At 52.1% G+C, this 25,186-nt stretch overlaps 1 protein-coding gene across 1 annotated transcript in view; it reads left to right on the top strand.

Annotated features, from left to right (window-relative positions):
- The first annotated feature begins 3,418 nt into the window (after positions 1-3,418).
- Positions 3,419-25,186, top strand: part of PCP4 (Purkinje cell protein 4) — a 59,150-nt gene continuing 37,382 nt past the window's right edge. Inside the window, exon 1 of the mRNA XM_051838027.3 lies at positions 3,419-3,543. Coding sequence (XP_051693987.1) covers positions 3,535-3,543 — 9 coding nt within the window. The 5' untranslated portion in view covers positions 3,419-3,534. The remainder of the gene's footprint in view (positions 3,544-25,186) is intronic.

Here is a 25,186-nt window from a genome sequence, read left to right as displayed (position 1 = left end):
AGTGAGGAGGAAATGGAGGGGGCTAGCCTTGGAGACTGGGCCATGCGGTCTGTGTTATGGGGGGGGGTGGAGCCCACAGTTTCTGTTGATGCTGAAGCCTTTTAGCTTCAGGGATTGAGAAAGTACTTGTGTCTGCATACGGGTGCTGGCACTAGGGCTGCGGAGCCTGTTGTGGGAAACATGAAGCAGCAACGGGCTCTCTCGAAAGCCTCCCATACCCCTGAGCTCACACACAAGCGACCCACTTGGAATCAAAGCCTGACGAAGAGCCCTGCATCTCTAACTGAGAGCATTCCTAGAAACAACCCTGAAGATTCCTGATCCAACCCTGCCCTTTCAGCGGGATCGGGCTTGTGGAAAGATGAACATATGGCAGAGAGATTCGCAAATCATTGACCTGTAGGTCTGCCTTTTAGTTGGGCACGGCCAGAGAGTGTTCCCCAATATCTAATATGTGAAGCTGTAGATCTAACCCCTCTCAGCTCCCCCAGCATTTCTTCCCAGCTCCCTGTATTTAGTAGTTATATTTTCATAGGCTGGCAGAGGCAAGGTTTAGATATTTCTCTGTTATCAGAGGAGGGAGTCAGACACTAAGGAATGGAGGGACTTTCCCAAGGTCACAGGGAAAGCTCCTCACGTCCAGGATTTGTGTCTTAAGCATTTGGTTCATGCTCCACCTGCTATGCAATGCAGCACTTGGCTGACCAGAATGACAGGACTGGTTGGAGGCTTTTTGATTAAAATATGTATGCCCTTCACACCTGTGGGTTCTGCAGCCACCGAGCCAACTGATTGTATATTCAAAATATTTTTTAAAATCATGTCTGTACTGAATATTCAGACTTCCTTTTTTAAAAAAAAAACAGATTAATTAATTGAAAGATAGAGTGACAGAGAGAAAAGGAGAGACAGAGAGAGGGAGAAATCTTCCATCTGCTGATTCATTCCCCCAATGTCCTCAATGGCTGGGGCTGGGAGATGCCGAACACAGGAGCCTGTAGCTCCATCTGGGTCTCTTTTTTGGGTGCAGGGGTCCAACACTTGGGAGCCACTGGGACTTGAACCAGCACTCTGATGTGGGATTCTGGCATCACAGGCAGCACTTGCTGGGTCACAGCAGACGGCCCCTGGAGGACTTCCTTGTCATCATTCCCTGACACAGTGCAGTGACTGTTCACACAGCTTGCGTTCTACTGGTATTGCAAGTAATCTAGAGATGATTTAAGGTGTACCGGAGGGTGCGCATAGGTTCTAGGGAAATTTGATTCCATTTTGCTCAAGAAACTTGATTATTCATGGAGTTTGGTACCCGGGGTGGGGTGGGGGAGACTGGATATGGAGGGACAATTAGCTATAAAACAATCAATGGCAAGCAGACCCTCAAAGGAGACAGGAGTAGGGGAGTGAGCAGGAAGCAATGAGAGGTGGAAGCGGAAGCCTGGAAAATTTAGACAGAGATAGTGCATGAGGGATGCGTGCGTGCACGTGTGTGTGTGCATGTGTGTGTGTGTGTGTGCCATCACTGCTTCAAGCAGAAATTTGCGACCTTGACTGCATTTCAGAACCACAGGGAAAGGGTAAGGCACCCCACTTTTACCGTCCCAGTCCCTGTGGATTCTAAGATGGGGCCCAAAGAATCTGCCCAGTCCTTGCTCTGATGGTGGGTCTTGGTGGGGCTGCTTGACCTCAAGAGAACTGTGGTCCCCAGGCTCACCTGCAGGGAGATGACCGAGTTGTTCTCAGTGCCAGAGTGTCGGGGTGGGTGGGTTTGCAGCAAGCATGCATGCAAAGGCACGGGGTACACACTCAGACTCGGCCCGTGTAACCCACCACCACCAGCTCCTGCGGCAGCTCGGCTCTCTCTCTGATGTTGTAATTGGCACTTATTTTGTGTTCCTTAAAACAAGCACCACTGATACTCATCAACAGGAGACGACCTCCTGGGGAAACAAGCAAATGATTTGTGCAGTGAGGATACACAATGAGTGTACGCACCTGTTCCTCCGCTGACAATGGGTTCCATCTCAATCAACTCATTGTAAGTTGAAAATGTTCTAAGTCAAAAGTGTGAATATACCTGGCACACCTGAAAACATGCTCAGAACACTCACACCAGCCTACGGTTGGGCAGAATCCTCTAAGACTGCTTCGTAACCCAGTGTTATATGTCTCTTGTATGGTTCCATGAATATTGTATAGCTGCTACTGAATTTCTGTGGGTTTCACAGCATTGTAAAATTGAAGAAGGGAGCTCTCTGTATGCACACACACACACGTATATAAAATGTAAAGATATGGATATACACATATTGTGTACCGTGTACACACAGGTAATGCTCATTTCAGTCACTGGGTGCAGTGAGTTCCAGTGAGTGGACTAAGCTCCCCCACGGAATGGGACTCACCAGTCTCTGCTGTTCCCCTGGCAAGTGGCCCTGAGCTGGGGGGCGTGGCTCCCTCAGAAACTGCTGGAGAGATCAGTCTCGCCACCGTGGGCTCCGACTCACCCAAGTCCACGAGGCCTGTGAGCGAGGGACCTCCCCAGGGCTCCTGGCCTTGGATTCCACAGATGCCTGAGCCTGCTGGTGCCCACCTGGACACATGTGGAGATGGGTGGAGTGGTGAGACCGGGAGCACAAGGCTGGTGGTGCAGGGCGAGGGCACCGTGGCCCTGAGCTGTCCAGACAAGGAGACTGACGGAGGTGTCAGTGACATGTGACCCCTGGACTGGCAGTGGGGGTGCAGGTGTTGAGCCTGCAGGGCATCTCACTGGGGACAGCAGAGGGTCTGTTGGTGTCCTGGAGACTCTTCAGAGTCTTGTGAGTTAGGGACTGAGCAAAAAGACTGAGCCTGGAGACGGTTAGCAGAGCCCACGGTGGAGGCTGCACATCCTTCCCCCAGGCTGGTGAACCTGTGCCAAGTGCTGTCGCTGTCTGCTTCGTGCTGCTGTGACAGGATGGAGACTGGGAGCTTCTGGTTCTGGAAGCACCAGGCAGCCCACGGCTGAGGGCCCGCACCCAGAGAAGGCGTCACTGTTGTGTCACCCCGTGGAGGCAGGCAGGAGAGATTGGGCGTGCACGAGAGAGGGCGCTGGGGTCACCCCCTTACCAGAAACCCCCACTTCTGATCACAGCGCCAGGATGCTCACCCTTGAAGGTCTCACTTCCCAGCGCGCGAGCTCTGGCGTAGATGGCAGAGAGATGGGCACAGCCCTGCAGCGGCTCTAGGCTGGGAGACTCCCACCAAGTCCGCAGGGCTCCTTCCTGACTTCTGGGTAAACCCAGCAGCTCCTGTCGCGGGCGAATCTGGAGCAGGGACCCAACCCGCCGTTCCTCCCCGCTCCACTAGGTGGCCCTTGGCACTCTCGGATGCCTGCGGGCGAGCGGACAGGTGAAGGCATCCCATTGGCTCGCGGCAGGCGTGATGCCAACCGGCAGCTCCTTTTAAGAGGAAACCCAGGAGCGGCGGCACAGCGAGCCCTGGGCAGCGCCGCGCGTGCGAGCCGAGCGGCAGGACGTGAGCTGCACAGCCAACATGAGTGAGGTGAGTGAGCCTCCCACCTGCGCAGACAGAGGGGCGCGGGCCACAGGTTCTGGCTTAGAAAAGCGGGGAGGCTTGCCCGGGGGTGCGGAGCAGCCAGCGAGGCGTGCGGCTCTTCGCTCTGCGGACCGATGCTCTGGGTGTCTGGGTTTGAGCGGCAGGTGCAGAGGCTGGTGAAGTTGGCAACTTCATGAGTTGCTTTCAGGACGAGACAGGCATCAGCGGCTCGCTGCGGGTTTGAGCGTGACTTTGGGGGGAGAAGGCTGGTGGTTGTGGACTGCGGAGGATTTGTGACTTTGTCTCTGAGGTTTGCCTGGGCAGGTGGGAAGCAGGCGCGGGCATCTCTTACCCCGGCTGCACCACCTACCTCTGCAGGTGGAAGACACGCACATGGCAGGCACCCCGAGAAGTGCACGCCTGTGGACATGCAGCCCCACAGCGGGAGGAGGCGCTGGCAGGCAGGCTGGGCTGCAGTTCTGAACGCGGTTAGCCGGGGCCAAGCCGACAGCTCGTGTATTTAAGAAAGAATTACTCTCTTCCTCTCACGCGAGGTGGCTTTGGCTCGTGTGACACCACTCTCCCATTCGGCTTGGTCATCGAGCCAAGTCCATGTTCATTTCCTCTTGGCTGACGCGTAAAGAATGACTTTCAGAGATCTTTGATCGTCTTTGTCTTTTTTGTTTGTTTAACAGATGGGCGATCTTCTTTTTTGGAAGTCTGGGGTAAAATGAACGACTTGAGAAACAAAATGCTTCTCCCCTGGTTTTTCTCTCCCTGATGGGTGACTGCTGCTATAAACAGGACAGCAGGACAAAGCATTAGAAAATCCAGCAACAGGGCTTGGAACAGAGCCACGGGCTTGAGCCTGGGAGAGGGCAAGCGTGGGGTGCAGGGCGAGGCCCCCCAGGCACACTGCAGTGGCTGGGTGAGGTCTGAGTGCCCAGCAACCCCCCCCCTTTGATCCTCCCAACAGTCCCGTTATTATCCCCCATTGGCAGATGAAAAAAGTGAGGCTCGGAGGAGAGAACCAAATGGTTCAAGGTCATCAGCAGTGAGCAGCATAGCCAGGGCCCTGGACTGCCCTGCTGGGTGCTCCACAGCCAGCACCCTGGTGTCTAAGTCTCAACAGCTGGGTGCCAGGAAGGGGGCTTTGAAATAGACCAGGGCAGCGAGGGCGAGGCCCCCATTTCCCATGCGCTTGGGTGAGGGGCTTTCTGCCAGGCTGCAGAGAACGAGAGCGAGAGAGAGGGAGAGAGACCTCGGAGCTGGCTTAGCTCGCCCAGCAAGGGCGGCCGTGCAGAGCGGCTCTCCTGTCTACACCACATAACAGCACTTACAAACCAGCAGGGCACTGGAGCCCACTCTTGGGTCCAGCAGCGACCCTGGAGTGCCGGTTCTGTCACCCAGGCTTCTGCCAAGGGGAAGTCCCCTGGGATGCTCAGCGGGGTGGGTTCACTTCCGTGTGTGGGTCTCCTGGGATACAACGCACGTCCCAGCGCTCAGCCCTGGAGTGGGGTCCCCACCTCATTTCTCTGGAACCTGCAATTAGAGCGGCCCCGCTCCTTTCACTGCCCCGTGCCCTGTGCTCCTGTAGCCACATCCGCCCAGGCTGTTCCCTGCAGGAGCTCCCCGGCGGGGAATGCCTTCCGTGTGGATCCAAGTGCGGGGAGGCAGCTCACACATCCCACCCGCCCGGCTGCTGCCCCTGCACACGTCTCCCCCACCCTCTGGCCACAGCATGGTGGCCGCCCCTGGCTGGTCTCCAAGTTCCTGGGTGTGCATTCCTTGGAGAGCAGGAATGTGTCCCTTTGACTAACACTTAAATCTGCTTAAAACCTTTCATAAAGTGGAACAGAGGCTCCTTTCTGGAGGAGAGCACTGGCACCCCTCCCCCTCCCCCTCCCCCAAGGTTGTCTAGTTGGAGGCATTAAACGTAGCTCCCACTTTTAACAACTCTCAGGCAGGGATGGGGTCCCTGGGACCGATCGCCAGAGCAGGGCTGGAGCAGGGCGTTTTGTTGCGCTTTGAGGACTTATATGGGTCTGGAGGGCAGGTAGCCCCTGCTTCAGTCTAGGGCTGAGGGCTCCTGCAGAAACTCCAGGGTCAAGAGCGGCCCCTGGGGCAGGCTCTGCTTCTGGGTCTTCTAGTCTGTAGGGGAGGAGGAGCAGCAGGGTGAGCCCAGGGCTGGCTTGAAACCTGGGAACTGCACAAGACACTGTCGTCTTCGTCCCCTGGAGCCACGTCTTTTGGGGGAAGTGACATATGATTGAAGAGAGCAACCCAAGTGCAGCAAGGAGAGGCGAGTCCAAATTTAGGGCAACGCGAGAGTGTGGAGGTGGTGTGCGGAGGTGTCGAATCTGTGTCAGATGTGCCTGGAGCGACCCACGAGACGAGCAGGAAGACGGTTTAGCAGGGATCAAAATGCAGCCTTGAGAATTTCAACTGGATCAAGAATCCTCACCACACGGGCCCAAGTTGACAAAAAACATGCTCATCTCCTGCCCTTGGGCTCACTATGCACAAGAAGAAGAGAAAGGTCCCCTTTGTGTAGACACCTAAAAACCCGAGTGTCCTGGGAGCCATGTCAATCAGCCCCGGGTTCCCACCGAGGTGTCTGTTTCTCATTGCTTTCAAAGGAGTTCATTTAGGACAGCTAGGAGAAGATTGCAGGGCACAGAGGCACACTTGGGTCGGGGGAGGGGCTGATTTAAGACAGATACACCCCCTTGTCTTGATTGCCAAGGGGGCAGGGGCCATGCCCAGTTACACAATGCTGGCCGACGGCCATCACTTAGACTCCAGGCTTCTCCAGGAAAAGCCTCCCCTCCCTGAGCTCACCTCTTGCTTTGGCTCGGGAGGGACTGTGCATCTCTGTGCCACAGATCCGGTTTACCGTGTGCCCAGACAGTGGCCGCAGGGAGGTGTGGCTGGACAATGCAGAGGACACTGAAGGGCGCACCTCTAGACACAGATGTCCATCCTCAGGTTCTACCATTGCGTGCTGAAGGCACGTGGTCGTCTCTAAGGACTGGACAGAGTGAGCCCCCTTGTTCTGGAGCAAGACTCCCAAGGGAGGGAGGGCCGCGTGCACTGTGGCCTTGGGGTGGTCATGCAGAAGAGATAAGACTTATGGAGGGGTGGCGCTCAGGAGTAGCCCCTGGTTCAGAAGCATTGTGTGTGGTCACCCGGTGCAGAGCTGAATGCTAAAGCCAGACAGACCTCAGGTGAAAATAGAGAAGGGGAGCAGGTGCCTGTGAGGGGTTATTGGGTTCATGCGGAGGCCTGTGGTTTAGAGCGGTCGTCAAGCAGAGGATCTGAGGCTAACTCCACAAAAAGTGGAGCTTGCCACTGTGGCCCAGCCACAGAAGGTCAAATGAGAGCTGTGCTTTTCAAACGCCCTGTTAACCTCCTGTGCGGATGCACCTGCCATGGAGGTACAGAAGGATTTGGCCAGGTCCTCTCTGTTCTGTGGGCCCACACGGTAATAGACACACTCGGCTTTCACTGGGGTGGGCAGCATAGAAATGCCCCCATTGCAGCTTGGCCAGAACTAAGCATGGCAATGTGATCACTGGGCTGATGAGCTCACTGGGTTACCAGAAAATTGATCTCCCTGATCCCCCATGCCGTTAACCTGGGCAGGGAGTGTGAGACGTTGCACTGCTTTTCTCTTTTGAATTCTAAGAATGACAAAATGCAAAATGTATTTTTTTTCCACAAAAAGAAGTTGAATAAATGACTCATAGTTGGTTTCATGAAAGATGTAGGGGAGTGATGTGATCATGATGAGAAGAAAACAGGTTTTTGTCATGGGAAGCCCCTTGAAGTTACGATGGGTGCATTCTCTGCATTGCTTCCAGAAAATTCTACTGTCTCCCCTCACAGTGTTGTCACAGGTGCAGGGTGTCCAGAGTCTGTCCGCTGTGGGTTCGTCTGATGGGCACATGGAATGATTTATGCATGTATAATTTCATGAGTGCGGTTGAGAATGATTTTCTAGAAGGGCTTCCTTTTGGGAGAAGAGAAGGCTTGTAGAGGGTGCATTTGTATAGGCTCATCTTAGTTTGATTGATTTGTAAAAATCAAGCACAGCCTTAAAGATCTGGGTGTTAAAGTGCCCTAGGTGGCATCTCACTGGCTGGAAGCCCCCACAGAGACCCCGACCACCCCGACCTCCCCGACAGCCATGCCCAGGGCCTGACCCCTGGTCGGGCTCTCGGCTCGAGTCAGGTTCCTGAATGAGCGTGGGCTTACTGGCTAACGTGTCCCAGGGACCAGACGCCCTCTTTCCTGAGGTTGGGGATTTGTGCCTGGGGCGCTTCAGAGAGGAAGCACTCTGCGCTTAGTCCTTGAGCCCTGGTCTGAAGCCTGCGCTTGCCTTGAAATCCATCCGAGTGGGAAACAGGTGCATTGGAGTGGATGCGGAATGAACGCTCTTGTGGCAGTAAAAGTGGGAAAGAGAGCTTGGCATTTGGGAAAATGCCAGGGAAGATTCGGGAGCCGTGCAGGGGCGTGTGGTTCTCGTGCCCTGGGTTTCGGTGCCGTCTCTGCCGAGACCCCTCCCCTGCAGTTAGAGTCTCTGGGGCTCAGCCACGAGGTGCCATTGCCAGAGAGGCAGAGACTTAGAGAAATGCAGAAAACCACTCTGGCTGTGCTCCGAGGGGACGAGGGAGAGGCTGAGCCGATCTTTAGTGAGAGAGCTCCAGGCGCTGGATTCCAGCCAGCCACTTCGCACGTTACTGAAGATAAAATACACAGGCCACGGAGGCAAGTTGTGTGTGTAAGCATTTCGATTAGCACGAAAAGGTGTAAGAATGTAACGTATGGGAGTGGAGTTGCCACACTGGGACTTGGTTCTTGTTTACAGCCCTTGTCTAGGTTTCTGCTGAACACTGATCTTCCTACTTTTGAGTTGTTGAGCTCTTCTTCTAGTTGAGTATTAAGCCTCTGGCTGTGAAGTAAATTAAAAAGATGCTGTTGCGAAAGTTAAGAAAGAAAGGAAGGCAAGTATCATTGTGTTCTTAGAATTGTATCCGTGAGCTACATGAAGTCTGTTCTCTTTATACTGATTTACCTATACACCTACTGGAATGGCTAAGCTAAATGCTGATGGGGAAAATGCCGAAAAAGTAACAAATGATAATCTTATATTATTAATTAAAATTTTAAGGTAAACACTTTAAAAATTAGTGCATAATAATGTTTATATTATTAATATGAACTGATGCATCCATTGATTTATATTTGATGGTTTTAATCAATGTGTACTTAAAATTGGCCCATATGACAATTCCTGCCCACATGGGCATTGATTCCAGCTCGCTGTCCGGGGAAGCTGGGGCCGACTCTGCACCCCCACTCCTGCAGTCTGATGGCGTCTCCGCTTTCCTGCCATCCCCACGAATAAATCACTTCCCGTTCTTCTGCCAGTCTCTGAAGTGAAGTGAGGTGGCAGCAAGGAGCAGAGGGGGATTTCCATTCGCTAGGGTGTAGGAGTTTTTGGAGGGCAGAGGTCATTTGTTTTGCTCCTCGAATGTGACAAGTCTGCCAGTGCCGTCACGGCCCTAACCTGGCAATTCTCCATGCACCTGCACGAACACGTTGGCACCCGTTACTAACTCGTTCATTGTGCGTCCCTTGCAAACAACCCCAAGTCTCTGCTTCAGAATCTTACAAATTCCTTCTTGTCAGTTTCTGAGAGACTTGCCCGTATTTATGACTTAGTGGGAAAACCCATCACCCACCAAATGCCGTCATTTTATATTTTGCTCTTTATCTGCCACCTTACAAATAAAAGTGAAGACAAATTGGGATCATAAAGTAGGAAGGCAATCGTCCACACGCGGGGAACCCCTGGGGGAGGACGCTCAACACATGGACGTGTTCATTCTGATCGCAAAACAGCCAGCGGCTCCTTCCTCACGAGGGTTCTGCCTCCGTGTTCTGACAGCTGTAGATTCTGGCAAGACCAAAATGTCTCCAGCCATACTCGGGTTGGTCTCAAAGGCACGACTTTTGAATGCTAAATGTTACTGTTGCAATGCATCGTAGTCTGACAGAGTGATTAGTTATTTTAATTTTATACGACCCCTGGAAAGAGGATGTCTGAGGTTGGCAATATTCATTAACATTTGTCTTAATCAGAGTGAAGTATAAATAGGAAATGTGTTCCCCTGGTTTCCCCCGATAACTTTTGAAACCAGTACAGGTATCTGTCCATCGTGTGACTAAGTTTCAAAATCAGAAAGTCTAATTAAGAAATTATGCCTCCTTTAAAATTTAAATTCTGTGCATATGTGATTACCTTATTAAGTAATATATACTTTCCATTGGGGGTTGTTAGAGAAAATACGTTTGTTTTTCTTGACTAGGAAATGGCTAACTGCACTTAGGGGTTTCTTTGTTGAGCTGGATGTTCCCCACACCTTTCCCGGGTGCAGAGAACTCGCTGCTGTTGCGCACGGCTGCAGTGCAAGCCCGAGAGCGTTGTGTCCGTGCGCTCTGCCTGTGCCGGTCTTCCCATCTCAGGGCTCGTGGACAGGCTGCCGACCACCCAGACCTGCTCACGTCCCAGTCAGGGCGGGCGCTGAGCCTCCCTTTGCAAGTCTTAACCTATTTGCAAGTTTCAAAGACTTGGAGATGGAAGTAGCACCAGGCGAGACCTCAGCCCACGGGGCTTGGTGACCTTTCCTCCACAAGACAATGGAGGGTGATGGCACAGGGTTTGCCTTCTTGCCTGGTAGCAGCATCGCTATTCTTTTCCCCTGTGTCTCTGACTTTTCCACAATTCGCTGTCATCATCCGGCATCAGTGTCCTGGGTGCTATCTCCTGGGTCCTCCTACACACCCATGGCAAGACCATGAATGGTGTCCACAGCAACTGTCAATCAAGGACACGTGCCCTCCAGTGCTTTTGGTAGTGCACCTGCTCGAGAAAAATGTTGAACATGTATGCACAATAATTATTTAAATTGAGTGTATGTGATATTTTGTTAATATCTCAAGTGCAGCAATAAAGTCAACAAAACATACAATTTTGTAAGAATGAGGAGGGACACAGCTGTCAAGTCATCACTTGGGATTCCCAAATCCATATTGGAGTGCGTATTTGGGGTGTCTGGTTCTCCACTTCCAGTCAGCTTCTAGCTAATGTGCATGTTGGGAGGCAGCAGGTGACAGCTCAATGCTTGGATCCCTGCCACCCACGGAAGAGCCGATGGAGTTCCTGTCTCTGCTCTCTGACTGCTGTTTCGGGCATTTGGAGAGTGAATCAGCAGATGGAAGACCTCTCTCTCTCTCTCTCTCTCTCTCTGTCTCTCTCTCTGCCTTTCAAACAAAATGAAATATAAAAACGATAGAATGAGGGAAAGATGAAATGCTGATTATGGTGGCTTTATTAACCCTAGCTACAATTTCAGGACACGACCCGTATTTCTGTGAGTTCACTAGGAATGAATGGGTCTGGAGATCCCTCGTAGAGGCCATTGTTCCTGTAGCTTCTCTATTTGAGCGAATGTGATGGCTGTGGCTTTTCAGCCTGCGCCGGCATTGGGGAAGACATTCGAGCAGTAGAAGGGATAGTTAGTACTGGCTTCGTCTCCTTCTTGCTCATGCTGACAGTACCAGTGTCATTTTCCATCTGTGAGTTTGTGCAGGGATTTTAGTGCTTGTGGTTAAGAAAGCAGATGTAAAACTAGCCACATGAACCGTTTCTGAGTGTCCAGTTCAGTAGCATCGAGGGCATTGACATGATTGTGAAGCAGAGCTCCTGAATTCATCTTGCAACACCGGAACTCTGTACACGTGGAATTACAGCCTCCACTTCCCCTGCGTTAGCCCCTGGGACTCCATTTTACCTTTGGTCTCTCTGAATCCAACTCTTGTAGATACCCCCTTGTGGGTGGACCAGGACAGTGTTTGTCTGTGACTGGTTCATCTCACTTGGCATAATGTCTTCCAGGTTCATCCTTGTTGGGCTGTGCAACTATGTAGGACATGAAAAAAGCCTCTTAGTTACTGTGGGAATCGTAGTTTAGTTAAGGCTACACTGTCAAATCTTTACATCCTCTTAGCAGAGCACAAGGAACTTAGAGTGCAGACAAGATGGTGCCCTTGGATGCTCCGTGAGCAACTCAGCGGTGAGATGCTGTGGTTTGCGTGTGAGCTCAGAACATTCTCTTGTCTGCTGGTCCACTCCCCAGACGCCTGCAAGAGCCAGGGCTAGGCCAGGCCAGGCCAAACCCAGGATCATGGAATTCCATCCGGCTCTCCCATGAGGCTGTCGGGGACCCAATTACCTGAGCTCTCACCGGCTTCCTCCCAGGGAATGCATTAGCGAGAAGCTGGAGTCGAGAGTGAAGCCAGGACTCAAACCCAGGTGCTCCGACACAGGGTGCAGGGGTCCTCAGCCCTGTCCAAGCCTCTACCCTAAGCTCAGGCCGTGCAAAGCTGAGTTTTTGCAAATTCATCTTGGATGTGAAGCAGATAAATGAAAATCCTCAAGTTCTTTTGCTATGTGTGTGTGACAGAAGAGCACCTTACCACCCTGGAGATGCCACGCACACGGCGCCTGGGTCAACCGCAGTTGTGCTGTGCAGCACCCGTGCAGCCAAGTCTGGTGCTTCCTCCATCCTGGGGGGTGGGGGTGGGGGGTGGTTTGTCGACCTAGGTAAGGACCACTGACCTAGAAAAAGACTGGCATTTCTGTAGTCCCCCTTAGAATTCAGGGAATTGGAGATAGCCGTAGTGGTCATTTTCTTCAAAGTCGTCGTTTTATAATAGTGAACTGGGTGCCCAAAGATTGATCTCATTCAAAATTACAGCACTTCCTGAGGGGGATAAAAAAAAAAAAAAACAGCATAGGTTTCATTTCCACATATCCTGTCCTATCGAATTTCCCATGTTCTGTCATATTCTAGATAGAACCCAATTTATTTTACATCTGTCCCAATTCTGCTTACCACCTGGACAAGAAATACATTAAACATAAAGTTGACCCGAGCATTTCTCTCAACCCTGAGCCAAAGGAGCACCACCCCAGGCATCTCGGCAAAGCCCGTCTTTGCTTCTCCGCGCCTTCGCCTCTGCTGGGGGTTCCAATGTCCACTCTGCCCACCTTCCCTTCTGTTCCAGTCGCACGTGGAGGAGCTGACCAGCATCAGAGCCGCTACCCGGCCAACAGCTCAGCAAGTCCTTGGCTGGCAACGTTGCCTTCTGTCTTGCCTGGTAGATGCATCGACTGTGTGTTTCTACCAATCACCTTCATGCCTTACTTGGTCTCCATGGCTCCATTTGGATAAGAAAGAATGTTCAGAACCCCCAAGTAGAAATCTGCTAGAAAACATTTGCCTGGGGAATGGGATCTTTTCCACAGCCGAAACAATGGCTGTGGGGCAGTGTGGTGCGGTGGATCAAGCTGCCTCTTGAGATAGCCACATCCCATACGGGAGTGCCTGGGTTCGAGTCCCACCTCTGTTTCCTAACCAGCTTCCTGCTAACGCATACCCTGGGAGGATAAAGTTCTTTGGTCCCTGTCACCCATGTGGAAGACCCAAATGGAGTTCCTGGCTCCTGGATTTGGCCTGGCCGAGCCCTGGTTGTTGCGGACATTTGAGGATGGAAATATCTTCCATCTGTCTCTCTCACTTTGCTTTCAAATAAATAAATAAACGTTAAGAAAACAGAAGCCCGTTGCACAAATAATGAACAATCGCATATTTTGTCATTCACATCTCTTTCTGTCTTCTAAATTATCAACTTTTAAAAGGAGGCTACACACAAGAGGGGTCTTCAAAAAGTTTGTGGAAAATATGTTTTATTAAGCTGTGCATGTATTTCAAAATTCTGCATTTTTAAATTTTTTAAAAAGATCTGTTTTATTTATCCGAAAGGCAGAGTGACACACACACAGAGGGAGAGACAGAGAGAAAAAGATCTTCCATCTGCTGATTCACTCTCCAAATGGCAACAGTGGCTAGAGCTGGGCCAGGCTGAAGCCAGGATCTATCTGAGTCTCCCATGCAGGTAGCAGAGGCCCAAGCACTTGGGACACCATCCCAGGTGCCTTAGCAGGGAGCTGGATCAGAAGTGGAGCAGCTGGAACTAGCTCCAATATGGGATGTTGGTGTCACAGGCAGTGGCTTAACTAGCTGTGCCACAAGGCCAGCCCACAGGTTTCAAAATTTTTTGCACCAAAATAAACATAGCTTTTTAATTCCACCTTTCCTTGAACTTTGTGAAGGTCCCTGATGTTCTGCAGCTAACGTTGGACTTACATTGGCAGGGAAACTACCTGTGTGGACCTGGAGTTGGGTGACTGTGTAGGATGTGGTCGCCATCCCTAAGGAGCTTCCTGGATAATGGAAGAAAAAAAGGCCATAAAATCATGGTGGCATCCATGGGGAGCAAGTCTATTCTCTGACAAGCTGACTGCCAGGGTGGCACTGTGAATCTGTCGTTGTAGCGGGCTGGGGATGGAGGAGAGGGTATGTGCAGGACAGCTTCCCCACGAGTCTCTGCTTGCAGAAGCAGGGGCTCGGCGTGAGTGACTGAAGAATGGCGCAGCAGCTGCTGGTTAACCTTAGAATCAACAATTCCACAGTCAGGAGCTGGTGTTGCGGCACACCGCTTGCCATGATGGCATCCCATATCAGAGGGCCAGTGCTGAGCTCTGGCTGCTCCACTTCTGACCCAGCTTCCTGCTAATGCACCTGGGGAGCCAGCAGATGATGGCCCACGTGTTTAGGCACCTGCCACCCACGTGGGAGACCTGGAGGGAGTTCCAAAGCCCTGGCTTTGGCCTGGGCCAGCCTCTGTCACTGTAGCTACTTCGGAAGTGAACCAGTGGCTGGAAATTCCTCTCTCTCTCTCTCTCTCTTTCTGCCTTTCAAATAAATTGTTTAATCTTAAAAATCAAACTTCTAGAACCTAGTAGAATTTCACCATCTTCAAGTCAATGGATGGGTACATAACTATTAGGATGCTATATCATTAATTTTAAATTCCCACCTAGAGCTAAAAAATGCTTTAAGTATGTCAGATATTTTCCCATCCTTATTGATTGATATTTGGGCTCATTGACCTATTATTTATTTCTTTGGAAGCATTAGGTAAACAACAACAACAACAACAACACCACAAACTTCAACCTTCTGGAAGTAGGTTCCAGTCAATGATTGTGGAACCACTCACACTGTGTTATGTACAGTTTCCGTGTTCTCGTGGTGAGCAAAGCGTGTGGATTTGGGTGTGCCTGTAGGGCGCTGTCTGACGGTGCTGCCGCCGGTCCGCGGTACAGCCTCCTCGCAGTCTGTCTCAGGGCCTCTGCTCGTTCCCAGACGTCAGTATGATTTTCTCCTCTTCGGAGTTTGTTCCAGGGATGGGCTCCTTCCTGCTTTTTTAGCTCTGTTCTCACATATGCACAAGTCCTGTCAAAATATCTAGATAACACAGTGTCACGTCTCAAATATTATTTCTGGCAATGTTCTGTGCCTTCGAAATGTGGGCTATTTTCCCTCTTCTTGAAGAAAACGTCTGAAAATCGAGGTAGCGATTTGTCAGACAGCTCTCCCGAATATCTCCTTCAAGTTCATTGTGGTTTTTTTTTCCCCTTTCATCTAAATTTAATCTTGCCCATCTTCAAAGTGGATTCATTTCCATTTGGGGGCTGTTTTATGAATTTCCATATCCTCATTTTTGCTGAGTTTTTGTGCAGAGCCAGATTTGGCTGGAATTCACATGAGAATTCCCCTGTGGTTGGATTTTTGGATGAGGAGTTTGAATTTTCACACGACAAAAATATAAATGCAGCCTAATGGGACTTTGGAGCTGGGAGCGGTGGCCTCGGGGGACCCTGCTCTCACGCCTTACATCCCGTTCGTGTTACAGCGAGACGTGCAGGCAGAGAAAGGAGGCGATTTATCGACAAGCACCTTTCCACAGCCTTCCCTGCGTCTCCGTCTGCCTCGACCGTCTTTTGGAGAGATGGGTTCCTAGCTCAGAGGTGGGGCATCCGTGGGAACCTGTAGCAGGCAGAGGGACAGGGCTGGTGACCACGTGTGGGGCCCAATGAATAAAACTGCGGTGGCCCTTCCTAAACACTGTCACCAGCCGGGCACTAGGCCAAGTGCAGGCCCTGCTCAGTGAGGCCCTGGGTGACCACCTGCTCACCTTCCCATGAGGCCCGTCCTGGGTAAAGGTGGGGCCGCTTGTTGTTTTTTAATGAAAAGAAGAAAGGAAAGAACAGAAGAGACAGGGCTGACGGCTCGGGATGCCACTGTCCCTTGCACTGTCAGGAAGGGGTGTGCACTGTGGTCAAAGCCAAGGCTTTTGGAGCGGATCAAGCCTGACCCTCGAGCACACTGGAGCTTCCAGGCTGGTTTTGAGGAAACCTATGCAGTGGTGAACAAGCGGTGTGGAGAAGAAACCGGCCTGTTCAAGGGTCAGGCTGGCCTGGCCTGAGGGGTGATGCGGCTGGCAAAGTAATAACTTGTTTCCAAATGCTCAGAGAGTGTGTGTGTGTGTGCATCTGTGGGTATATGTGTGTATACATGTATGAGTGTGTGTGTGTGCATCTGTGGGTATATGTGTGTATATATGTATGAGTGTGTGTGTGTACATCTGTGGGTATATGTGTGTATACATGTATGAGTGTGTGTGCATCTGTGTGTATACATGTATGAGTGTGTGTGCATCTGTGGGTGTATGTGTGTATACATGTATGAGTGTGTGTGTGTGCATCTGTGGGTATATGTGTGTATACATGTATGAGTGTGTGTGCATCTGTGGGTATATGTGTATATATATGTATGAGTGTGTGTGCATCTGTGGGCATATGTGTATATATGTATGAGTGTGTGTGTGCACCTGTGGGTATATGTGTATATACATGTATGAGTGTGTGTGTGTGCATCTGTGGGCATATGTGTATATATATGAGTGTGTGTGTGTGTGCATCTGTGGGCTTATGTATATATATATATATGAGTGTGTGTGTACATCTGTGGGTATATGTGTATATATATATGAGTGTGTGTGTGCATCTATGGGTATATGTGTGTATATATCTATGAGTGTGTGTGTGTGTGTGTGCATCTGTGGTATATATGTATTTATATGTATGAGTGTGTGTGTGTGCATCTGTGAGTATATGTGTATATATGTATGAGTGTGTGTGCATCTGTGGGCATATGTGTATATATGTATATATGTGTGTGTATGTGTGTGGGTGTGTATGTGTACATGTGTGTCTTTGTGTGTATACACACGTGCATGTATGTGTGTTGCATGCATGTGTGTATGAGTGTGTATATGGGTGTGCATGTGTGTATGTGTATGCATGTATATATATGTGCGTGTGTGTGTATGTTTGAAGGCTAATTAAGTGCCAAATGCTAGGCCGGCGCCGCAGCTCACTAGGCTAATCCTCCGCCTAGCGGCGCCGGCACACCGGGTTCTAGTCCCGGTCGGGGCGCCGGATTCTGTCCCGGTTGCCCCTCTTCCAGGCCAGCTCTCTGCTGTGGCCAGGGAGTGCAGTGGAGGATGGCCCAGGTGCTTGGGCCCTGCACCCCATGGGAGACCAGGAAAAGCACCTGGCTCCTGGCTCCTGCCATCGGATCAGCGCGGTGCGCCGGCCGCAGCGCGCTGGCCGCGGCGGCCATTGGAGGGTGAACCAACGGCAAAGGAAGACCTTTCTCTCTGTCTCTCTCTCTCTCACTGTCCACTCTGCCTGTCAAAAAAATAAAAAAAATAAAAAAAAAAGTGCCAAATGCTAACCTCAGTGTGAGAATTTCCCCAAGTCCCGACACCTGCCGTTGTTCCCGAATGCTGTCGTCTGCTCTGATCAAAGCTGGCGACGGCCTCTCTGGTCCCGGGACTTCTCCTGCAGCAAGTCCTCTGTCCTCACCTCCTCTTCCTGCGTGTCCAGCATGCAGGTGTGGGACACAGGGTGCCGCTGAATTAGGTCTGTTCAATTGGAGAGACAGTCTGACACCCTGGGCTTGGGAAACCGTGAGGTCTGTCTGGATGTGGGATCCCCGTGCAGATGTAAGGCAGTTGGTGGACTGTGCTTGGCCCAGGCCTGATGGCCCTGACCCTGCAAGATGACCTTTATCTACATTAGAACTGGGCTTATTTTCCCGAAAATTGAGTTGTTGACCATTTCCAGACGATTTGAAGATGAAAGATGGAGCAGATATCCTTTTCCAAGAGGCCATTACATTGGGTTGGAAGCTGTCTGTGTGTGCATGTGGGGCGGGGGAGCCTTCGTTAATGCCGCTGATCAATGCTCCCGCACGCCCATGGCTTTTGCTCTGTCTTCTAATACTTGAGGTGTGACACTTCCTGAGCTGTGACAGCTGATCTGGGACGAAACAGTCCCTGTTCTTCCAAATTACACAACCCTAGGCTTCCGCTGTTTTCTGAAGCTATTTTCATTCGAGTTGAGTGGGGATTAAAAAAAAAAGGAAAAACCTTGACTATTTCTCTTTTACCAAAAAAGAAAGTCTGTGCTTCTGGGCTCAAACATCCCCTCTGGGAGAAGCACACTTGGCAACACCCGGAGCCGGATACGCATCTGCATTCCCTCTCACGCAGGCGTGCACCGAGCCTGGGTGCCAGGCTTCCCAGGAGAGCGCAGAATGGAACATGTGGAAGACAGCGCAAGGCGCACAGAGAGGGAAGCGCCAAGTGCAAGCTTTGTGTGTGTGTGGTCCCGGAGCCCTGTGCCTGCAAGTGTGTGAAACGCGTGTGTGCAGAGGCTGAGTGGGCCTCAATCTGACAGCCCTGTGAAATGTGGGCCGCCCGCCTTTTGCTTCCAACAGTGCAAACGTTTCTCACGTGTGTTCTTTTGTGTGATGTCACGAATTCCCTCCATGTTGGAACAGGAAGCGTGGCGCACAGATGGGCTGTGATGTGCGCACTGCTGGCAGCGGAAGGCGTCGTCGAAGTCGAGTCTGCTGTCTTCCCAGCCAACGGACCAGCAGGACTAAGGGGCAGGTGGCCAGACTTCCAAGTCAGCCTGGCTGGGTACACATTCCATCTCCCCACTCAGCAATCCTTGAGGATACTCTTAACTCTTCCCGCCTCTCTTGTTTGTGTCTACCAGCTGGGACAAGGGTGGCGTTGACCCCACAGCGCTGTTTCTCTGGACGTCTCTAGCTGTGGCTTCTGTGGTTGTGAGAGTGTGGCTGCTTGCGACTGCAGACAGAGCACGTTTGGTCTTTGGAGTGAAGAAAGGCGCGAGCCTGTGGTGAACTTGGAGGCGCCCTCTGTTCACCCAGCCCTGTGTGTGGGCTGCCCGTGGTTAGCAGTGGCTTCGGCTAGAATCCTCTCTCCTTTTGGTTCTGTTAACAGGGAAGCAGGGGGCGGACATAGATCACTATGGACTCAGCTGTTCAGGGCAGGTGTGGCCGCAGTGAGGGATCCCCCGTGCCCAGGATGGGGGTCACTGTCCGGGGGCAGTTTACGCCCAGCTGGCTTTGCACCAGGGAAGCGATGGAGGACCTGGATGCTGGTGTTACTGTCAAAATCACAAAGATGCATCTTTCTGTGTGGCCGGCGTCTGTCATCTGGGGAGACCCCGTGTGGGTTTTCTGGCCTCGATGGCTCCAGGAGCCACAGGCAGGTCTGGTGTTTACACTGAGTGCCTTACTCTACAGACTTCATTGAGTTCTAGAAAACTGGCCCTGGCTGTTGGTTTTTTCATATTAATCTGTGTAGGGTAGACTTGCCCTCTGTGAGTTGCTTATCCAGCCACGGCTCAGTCTCTGTCGCTATGTTTATCTTTCATTGACAATTTCCCACTTTCTTCCTTTACCCCTGGCCTCTGGCTGCTCTGTTGTCACTTCCAGGGATGGGGAGAGAAAGCAGATCTTGTCTGTCCCCTCCACCTGCTTGGATGTGTGTCCCCTGTGCACACTGTGCCTGTGTCTGAGAGCGTGTGTCCCTGTGCGTGTGTCCGAGAGTGTGCGTCCCTGTGCCTGTGTCCGAGAGTGTGTGTCCCTGTGCCTGTGTCTGAGAGTGTGCGTCCCTGTGCCTGCGTCCGAGAGCGTGCGTCCCTGTGCTTGTGTCCGAGAGTGTGTGTCCCTGTGCCTGTGTCTGAGAGTGTGCGTCCCTGTGCCTGCATCCGAGAGTGTGTGTCCCTGTGCGTGCGTCCAAGAGCGTGCGTCCCTGTGCATGTGTCCGAGAGTGTGCGTCCCTGTGCATGTGTCCGAGAGCGTGCGTCCCTGTGCCTGTGTCCAAGAGCGTGCGTCCCTGTGCCTGCGTCCGAGAGTGTCCGTCCCTGTGCCTGTGTCCAAGAGTGTGCGTTCCTGCGCCTGTATCCGAGAGTGTGCGTCCCTGTGCCTGTGTCCGAGGGTGTGCATCCCTGTGCGTGCGTCCGAGAGTGTGCGTCCCTGTGCCTGTGTCTGAGAGCATGCGTCCCTGTGCCTGTGTCCAAGAGTGTGCGTCCCTGTGCCTGTATCCGAGAGTGTGCGTCCCTGTGCCTGCGTCCAAGAACATGTGTCCCTGTGTCCGAGAGTGTGCATCCCTGTGCCTGCGTCCGAGAGCGTGCATCTCTGTGCCTGCGTCCGAGAGCGTGCGTCCCTGTGCCTGTGTCCAAGAGCATGTGTCCCTGTGCCTGTGTCTGAGAGCGTGCGTCCCTGTGCCTGTGTCCGAGAGCGTGCGTCCCTGTGCCTGTGTCCAAGAGCGTGTGTCCCTGTGCCTGTGTCTGAGAGCGTGCGTCCCTGTGCGTGTGTCCGAGAGCGTGTGTCGTCTTTTTTCCAATGTCAGCAGCGGTTCTGGCGAGCAGCTGGCCTTTCTGCCAACAGCCTTGCTTCTGAGCGCAATCTGCAAAGCAGAGAGATTCGGGGGCAGGGAAGGGAGAGGGCGGGAGAAGCGTTTCTGCAGGTGCAGTTCAGATACAGAAGTGCGTTCCTGATCGCGCCAGCACTGTCCAGAGCCTCGGGGGTCTAGGAAGATGGCGGCGGGGAGGTGAGGGTGGTTATTGCTGGGATCAGAGGAGAGGGCTGTGGATTCCTCCGTCCTGTTAGCCAGTCTGAGACATGCGGGAGTCTGCAGATTGGGTCAGATGCACACACGTTGTGATGCGTGCACTTGGTTTCTCCTGGCTTCTGCCCAGGTTCCTCCCTTGGCCGTCAGCAGACCGTCCTCCAGTGATCTGTACCAAACACAGAATGCATCCACGCTGGAATCAGAGGCCCAGAAACTTCAGCTAAAACTGGTCACTTGCATGGGGTTTCTGGTGGAACAGTTAAGGTTCCATCTGAGACATCTGCATCCTGCATTGGCGTGCCTGGGTCGGCGTCCTGGCTCCACTCCAGTGCCAGCTCCGGGCTGATGAGCAAGCTGGAAGCAGCACGTGGTGGCTCAGGCAGTCGGATCCCTGACACCAACGTGGGACAGAGTTCCCAACTTCTGGCCTCAGCATGGCCCAGCCTCAGCCACGTGGGCACTTGGGAGAGTGAACCAGCAGATGGGAGCGCTATCTCTCTCTCTCTGTTTCTGTCTCTCAAAGATATTTAAAAAAAATAAAAGCACATTTTTTCCCTTAAAAAATTAGTGACTTAGTAACTACTATAGGTGGACACTGCATTCTTTATTTTAAAAATTACAAGTATTAATATTGTCTTAGGATTCTCATACCGGTTATTTACTTGCGTTACATGTTTTATTTATTTTAATTATTTTATTTCACTATTTATGTGAAGATACAAAGGTTCTCAGGAGGCAACTCTTTCCAGTTCTCAGCCCTGTGTGGGATCTGTGTTTGTTCCTGGACTTCGAAAGGATGAGCCTACCGTGGTGGTGTTTTTTTTTTTATTATTGTCTTAACTATATTGCCAGTTGAGTACGAGGGGAAAAGCAGAACATGGAAAAGAACAGTCCCAAAGCACATTTCCAGCAAGAGACGTAAAAGGGTCTCTGGTTTGGTGGTGTGATTTGGCTATCTGACGCCTTTTAGGGAGTTTCTTCAGGCACTGCAAACCTTTTGTTGAATCTTATTTAGTTCTTATAACACAACGAGGTGCATTGTTGTTGCCAGTTTATAGGAGCAGAGACTGAGGCCCAGAGAAGCGACGTGACTCGCACAGGGCCACACGGCTGCCGTGGGCGAGGGCTGGGGTTGCCTAGGTGGGCTGGTTCCTGGACTTTCTTTTTTTTAAGTTCGGGTTTGTTCGAGGTAGAATTCCTGGACAGTGACAGCTGCTCTGTTGAGTTGTGTGGCTGATGGCATTCGACACGTACGCAGTCTCAGACTCTTCTGTCACCCCAGGGAGTCCCTCTGAGTACCCGTGGCGCCTCTCCTTCCCTCCAGGCTGGGTCTGAGACCCCACACCCCACACAAGAACGAGCCCAACCATGGCGCAAGTATGCCCCTGCTTTGACAACAGCGAGCCTGTGGAGGGTTCTAGATCATTTAAACAGCCATTTCTAAATGGTGGTTTGCTACAAATAGCCCAAGTCCAGGTACTTCTGATTTCTGATGGGGTTATGACTTTTTTCTCTTATACATATATATATATATTTATTTACTTGAAAGACAAGGTTACAGTGACAGAGAGAGAGAGATAGAGAGAGATCTTTTCTCTGCTGGCTTATTCCCTGGATGGCTGCAAGGGCCAGGGCTGGGTGTGGCTTAAGCCAAGAGCCAGGAGCTTCTTCCAGGTCTCCTATGTGAGTGGTAGGGGCCCAGCACTTGGGCCATCTTCTGGTGCTTTCCCAGGCACATTAGCAGGGAGCTGGATTAGAAGTGGAGCAGCCTGGACAAGAACCAGCACCCATCGGGATTGTCAGCGGCTCAGGTGCAGGCCCCTGGATGGGGTTATGATTTCGTAAGTCCATCGTCATTGTTGAAAATACCCTAAGTGGAAAATGCATATGATCCACATGACCCACCACATGTCCCAGATCGGCAACACAGAGCACGGTAGCGGGTCCGTCGTATCCCCTCCTGACCACGGGGGAGGGTTGGACCACACAAGGCTGACCTGGACCAAGATCCCTAAAGTGCAACTCTGCTGCAGGCACTTTCTCACCCGGAAAGTTGACGGCAGAAGTCAGGGACCTCGTGTGCGAGAAGCGAAACAGAACCACGAGATAAGATCAAAGTTCCCGGGCCCTGTCAGTCACCACCCAGGAGTGCAGACAGCAGGAAGGGCGCTCAGGGGACAGGATAGCCTCTGCTTCTGCTTAGCGGTCTCTGCCCGAGACTTCGGGTGGGTCTCTGTCCTGTTCTCTCTTAAACACTATACCCCTGCCCCAGGGGGCTAATCACTGAGGCCCAGGAGGGCATGGTGGGTGGGCAGCCAGCGGTTGCACAGAGGAGCTGGAAACAGCCCCGGGGCCATAGTGGTTGTCTGACCACAGCCGCGTGCCCACTGCCACTGCAGAGCACCGAGCAGGATGTCCACGCTGGCGCTGGGCTGGAGAAGGCGCTCTGGGCACTTCCCGTCTCTCTGGCCCAGGGGGAGCGTTCAGCCCATGCGTGGGGAATCACCAGTGCCACGGAGGAGGGCTGTGAGGGCGGCCCTGAGGCCACGCCTGGCTGTCTCTTCTGGGCGTCCACGTCTCAGCCCACGTGGAGACTGTCCGTCTACTGTTGCTGCCTGCGCATGGGAGTCTCTGGGGCTGTCAGCAGCAAGTTCTAGAATATTTCTTCCCTCACAGGTCTGGGGCTTGGGGGTGTCTGCAGGGCTGGCTCCTTCTGGGCTGTGGGGGAAGGGTCTGCCCAGCCTTTCCCAGCCTTGGCTCTGTTCTCCCTGGCTGTGTCAGTCTCTGTCCCGACTGTCCCTTTGAATAAGTCCTACTGGATTAGGGGCCACCCTTAGGACCTCTGTACCGTGACGACCTCTGTCCAGTACATCTCCAAAGCACATCACGTTCTGAGAGTCTGGGAGTGCGGATTCCAGCCCACGGACTTGGGGCGGGGCACAATTCAGCCCATGACACTGAATAGATCATGACAGCCTCTGACCCACTGCAAGGAGCATCCAGAACCTTCCGTGCCATTCATTTACACTGAGAGTTGACAGCAGCACGCAGATCAACGTGACACAGTGGCATTATGGGTATGTCTGAGGCATGCAGGATTCGAAGACTTGGCACGTTTGAACTCAGCAACCCTCATCAGAGACTGCATGTTGTCAAGTGGGTGAAATCAGAGGATTCTACCCAGAGGCCTCTGGGAGCATTGTTCTCCAGCTGTAGCACTGACCTGTTGTAAGACTGTGTGTGTGGCACCTGGCCATTTTTATGAAACACAGCCTGTGTTTAGATGGGTCCACCCAGGGATAGACATTGAAAGGAGACACTCCAACGTGTCAACCTGGATTAACTCTGATTAGCTGGATTATGGGTGGCTTTTTGCTTTCTTCCTTGTGTGTGTATTTTTCCAAAGTTTCGCAATGACCACATCCTCCCTTCACAAAGGGAAAGCACTGTTCTTTACAAAGAAACTCTGCACAGAGAAGGTTCTTTTTAAAAAAGGTTTATGTATTTGAAAGGTAGAGTTACAGAGAGAGGTAGAGACAGAGTTTCCCATCTGCTGATTCACTATCTAAATGGCCACAATGACCGGGGCTGGGCCAGGATGAAGCTGGGAGCCAGGAGCTTCTTCTGGGTCTCCCACGTGGGTGCAGGGGCCCAAGCATGTGGGCCATCCTCCGCTGCCTTCCTGGGCGCATTAGCAGGGAGCTGGATCGGAAGTGGAGCAGCTGGGACTCGAACCGGCACCCATAGGGGATGCTGGTGCTGCTGACCAGGGCTTTAACCCGCTGCACCAGAGCGCCGGCACCAAGAAGATTCTTTTAAGGTAGAAAACGCAAATTTAAAAATATGCGTACGGAATAAAGTAGGGAATGGATTTTCATAAACCGTGAGCACCTGCACACGAACGTCCCTGCTTGAGTGCTTTGTCTGAACCGCCGCGGCGCTAATTAGTCCTCCCGCCGTAAAGGTCAGGGTGAGAGCGCTGGAAACAGATCACAGACGCCAAGGCAGCACTTCAGCCTCCGGGTCCTCCAGGGGCGAGCGCGAGAGCGCAGACGACGAATCGGGAAGGTTGATGACTAGCTGTTGACGCTCCCAGCCGCTTTGTAAAAAACCGACCAGGGTGACGCTCTCTTCTGACAGTGATTTCTACACCTTCAGGGATTAAATTAGTTGCGCTTGCATCGCTCAGTTTTTGCAATGTTACCGCGAGAACCATAGATGACTTAAAAGTATCAGCAGCGAGAAATGACATCTGTGCCGTCCTTATCTCACCACGCTGGCGCAGAACTCCCTCCAGCTCTGCAGCCACGTTCGGCGCCTTTGATTGGGAAGGCATCTCTCCTGCTGTGCCTGAGAAGCCACTTGTCCAACCACTGCCAAGGCCCCAAGCAATTATCCACCACCTGCCAGCCGGCCCAGCTGTTGTCTCACCTCTCTGCACAGCCGCCGCGGGTTGTTTAAAATCCAATCATCTGAGAGACTCACGGCTCATCGTCAATAATACATTCAACATCTGACCCCAGAAGCGCGCCTTTCTGCTTCTTTCTAAGCACGTTGATCAAAAGAAAAAGCAGTGAAGGAACTCTGCACAGGGCTTGCCAGCTTCGTTAGGGCTGGTTCTGCCTTTCCCGGGCGGTGGAATTGATGGTGCGGAGAA

This window comes from Oryctolagus cuniculus, chromosome 4 (genome assembly GCF_051225735.1).
Source record: "Oryctolagus cuniculus isolate XC-2025 breed Fujian yellow rabbit chromosome 4, ASM5122573v1, whole genome shotgun sequence".
NCBI classification, from domain to species: domain Eukaryota; kingdom Metazoa; phylum Chordata; class Mammalia; order Lagomorpha; family Leporidae; genus Oryctolagus; species Oryctolagus cuniculus.
Note: the sequence above shows the minus strand (reverse complement) of the source record. Positions and strands in the feature narration are given on the sequence as shown.